The sequence below is a fragment of the Pyrus communis genome, chromosome 14, assembly GCF_041283825.1.
Source record: "Pyrus communis isolate YQ-2024b chromosome 14, ASM4128382v1, whole genome shotgun sequence".
Classification (NCBI taxonomy): domain Eukaryota; kingdom Viridiplantae; phylum Streptophyta; class Magnoliopsida; order Rosales; family Rosaceae; genus Pyrus; species Pyrus communis.
The window spans coordinates 2247361-2250483 of record NC_142578.1 but is presented as its reverse complement, the minus strand read 5'-3'; the positions used below and the strand labels follow the sequence as shown (position 1 = coordinate 2250483).

The following is a 3123-nucleotide window of genomic DNA, read 5'->3' as shown; positions in this document are numbered from 1 at the left end:
ATACATAAAAAATAGCTCTAAACTAACGTATCAGCGTACTCGTATACCACGTGGCCATAAATGGTGCCATTAACTTTTCCTTTTTCATTCCCATGCAAGCGGTAAATTCTAGTTAGCATATTTTCTTTACCAAATTGTGAATTATTATTTTTAAAAGTTTATATTCTCTCTCTCTCTCTCTCTCTCTCTCTCTCACTGAAACTAAGAGCCTTTAAGATGTTGAATTTGACAGGCAAATGAGGTACACAGCTTAGTAAGAAATTCAAGAGAGCATCATATATACTTTAGCAAGAGGTTCAAATTGCACTGTTGCGTCCTGTTGCTCTCTCCTACTTCTTCTGCTTCTTGCTCATAAGTTTTGGACATCCAAGAACAAACTCTGATCTCAGCTTCTACAACCTCAATTTTCAGTCTGATGTGAGTACAGTTCATCTTATAATCCTAATTATATCTTCAAATTGGTTTGCTAAGAGATAAAGGTAATTTAGGGTTTCTGGTAGTTTGAATTTGTATGGCTTTTGTTACAAAATCAAAGGAAGAGAATAGAAGAAAAAACCTTATTTCAATTAAACTCTTATTTTCTGCTAGCTTTTCCTCAACATGCATGTTAACATCTTGAATTTAGTTTCCAAATTAAATGTTCAATTTTAAACGATTCAGATTTCAGTTCTTCAACTTATTTCAAGATTAAAATGGTCCAATTCATTAATCACATATATATATATATATCTTTAAGTAGTTTGTGACCATTCATTTTAATGCAATATTTATCAATATCTGCTCAACTTCTCAGCAGAATTTTCAGATTTGCATGTGGAGGATCTCCATAATAATTAGAGGAGAATGTATATAAAATTGAAAAGAAATACTACTATCAGAATCTTTGATGAGAAATGTTTTCTTTCTCATCTATCAATCTCGAACCGATCAGTGATCAATTTAATTAGTTCATGAAGCAATTTTCCATAAGATATAAACTTATATGGAGTCCAAAAGAAATTAAGAATAATCTCACGAAAATGGAAGAAGGCTCATATGGTATGTAACAGTTTATTTTTCCTCTTAATTTGTGTTCTTCTTTCTCTTTCAGTTGAATCTTTGGAGCTGAACGATCGCAGTATTTCTTTCCATATCCACAAAAAAGGAGCGATTGAAAGAATGGCGAGTTTACTATAATCAGAAATATTACAATGATAACAAATTCAAGGGACAAGGGTTTCCAAGCGAAGCAAGAGGGCCACAACAACAATGATGGGAACAACAATAGCAGTTTTAATAAGGCATCATCATCAAATACTACTACTTCAAGGCAATGGTCTGTATTTAGAAATCCGAGGATCGTTCGAGTTTCACGTGCTTTCGGTGGGAAAGATAGGCACAGCAAGGTTTCCACAGTGAGGGGATTGAGGGACAGGAGAATTAGGCTTTCAGTACCAACGGCCATTCAATTGTATGATCTTCAAGATAGGCTTCGTCTTAGCCAACCTAGCAAGGTAATAGACTGGCTGCTTGGTGTTACGGAACAAGATATCGATAAGCTCCCTCCACTTCAAGTTCCTCATGGATTTGGTCATCAATTTCATCAGCCAATGCTATATCCTCATCAAGCGAGTAATTCTCTTATTGCTCCTTTCTTTGATGTAAATTCTACATTTATGGAGGCAGACCAAGTAGATGAACAAGTTCGTGATCAAGCGAAAGGCAAGTCGATCAAGACAAACGATGAACAAGATGATCGAAATCGTCATGACCACGAAGGAAATGTTAGTGGACAACTCCTAGCTCAAAAGCTATTTCCCATAGGCAATCATCCTTCTTCCATACCTGGCTTGCTAAACAATGCAATGGCATTCAACTACTATCACAACTATTTGGAGCCTTCAACGCTATCTCTAGCGCAGTTTGGCAGCCATGGATTTCCACAAGGTCCACAAACAGATCAGCATCGTAGTCATATGATGAGTACTAATGCCTTATCATTTTCAACTCCAATGGCATCTGGTTCTCAATTATGCTTCTGTCCACCTACAGCAACACCAACGCTATTCGGTTCATATCCTCCATATATGACCAATCCAATAGTGGAGGGTACTAGTACTGCTAATGATCAGCCTAGACAAGCCAGCCATTTCCAATTTTTGAGCTCATCAAGTAATTCACAAAATTTCCTAGCTAATAATGCTCTCATGCCTTCTCTTCATTCAATTGGCTCATCCTTGAAATCCTTTCCGTCATTGGTTGATCCCAAGCAGCAGCTCCATTTGGATTCACAAAATAACCATGCAAGCCAACCAAACAAGGACGTTCCATAACTTATTAGCCTTATTGCAAGTAAGATCGTATACCTTAGTTGTTGGTGTCGTGGTCTTGCAACATCGATCTCTATACATCGTGCATATTGATTTGCGCAACAGACGGGGGATGGAAACTGATGAACCGTGAAATGTATTTGGGTTGACTCGAGGAGCTAAGAGTTGATTCTTCAGCAAAAGATATATAGCTACAAGAATTGCTAGTGAAAAACTATGTAAGTATGACAATGTTATATCTAGACATTTGCAAACTAGTGATCCATTTGAGTTCTTATAATCTTTTTTTTTTTTTTTTTGTTGATGAAAGACCTGGATTCTATACATTAGACCATCACCAAATAATAGTTGGTATGTGATGACAGTGCTTGTGGTAAGTTTGTATATTACCATGTCGTAATACCTCACTACGTACTCCATATAATCCAGAATATTTAAGATGTAGTTTCTCTCAGAGGATACATATTTAGTCTTGTTAATTACTGATAATTGGAAGAAAAATTGATAGAAAATCAGCCGATTCAGACGTCTAATTAAGTAACTACTTATAGAGCAACAAAGGAGTAGAGAAAAGTAATATATACTCTCCATGTGTTGTTTAGTATGTAATGCCAAAATTTTGACACTATTAGTTGATATATAGTGTGTTTTTTTAAGAGAAAGTTTAGGGGTAGGGAGGCTGTCCCATTCTAGAATCAGGACATATGATCATAAGCCTCTTTGAGAACTTACGGAAAGGGTCTTAGCTTATTTTATAATTTTTAAAGATCGCTCACCAAAAATAATTTTTAGCAAAGGCATTCGAACTTATACC

General features: G+C 35.9%; 1 protein-coding gene across 1 annotated transcript; it reads left to right on the top strand.

The window, feature by feature from the left end:
- The first annotated feature begins 227 nt into the window (after window positions 1–227).
- Window positions 228–2589, top strand: LOC137711945 (transcription factor TCP5). The gene is made up of 2 exons (XM_068451097.2): window positions 228–417; window positions 1091–2589. The coding sequence occupies exon 2, from the start codon at window positions 1191–1193 to the stop codon at window positions 2310–2312; it is 1122 nt and encodes a 373-aa protein (XP_068307198.2). The 5' UTR covers window positions 228–417; window positions 1091–1190; the 3' UTR covers window positions 2313–2589.
- The last annotated feature ends 534 nt before the right edge of the window (window positions 2590–3123 follow it).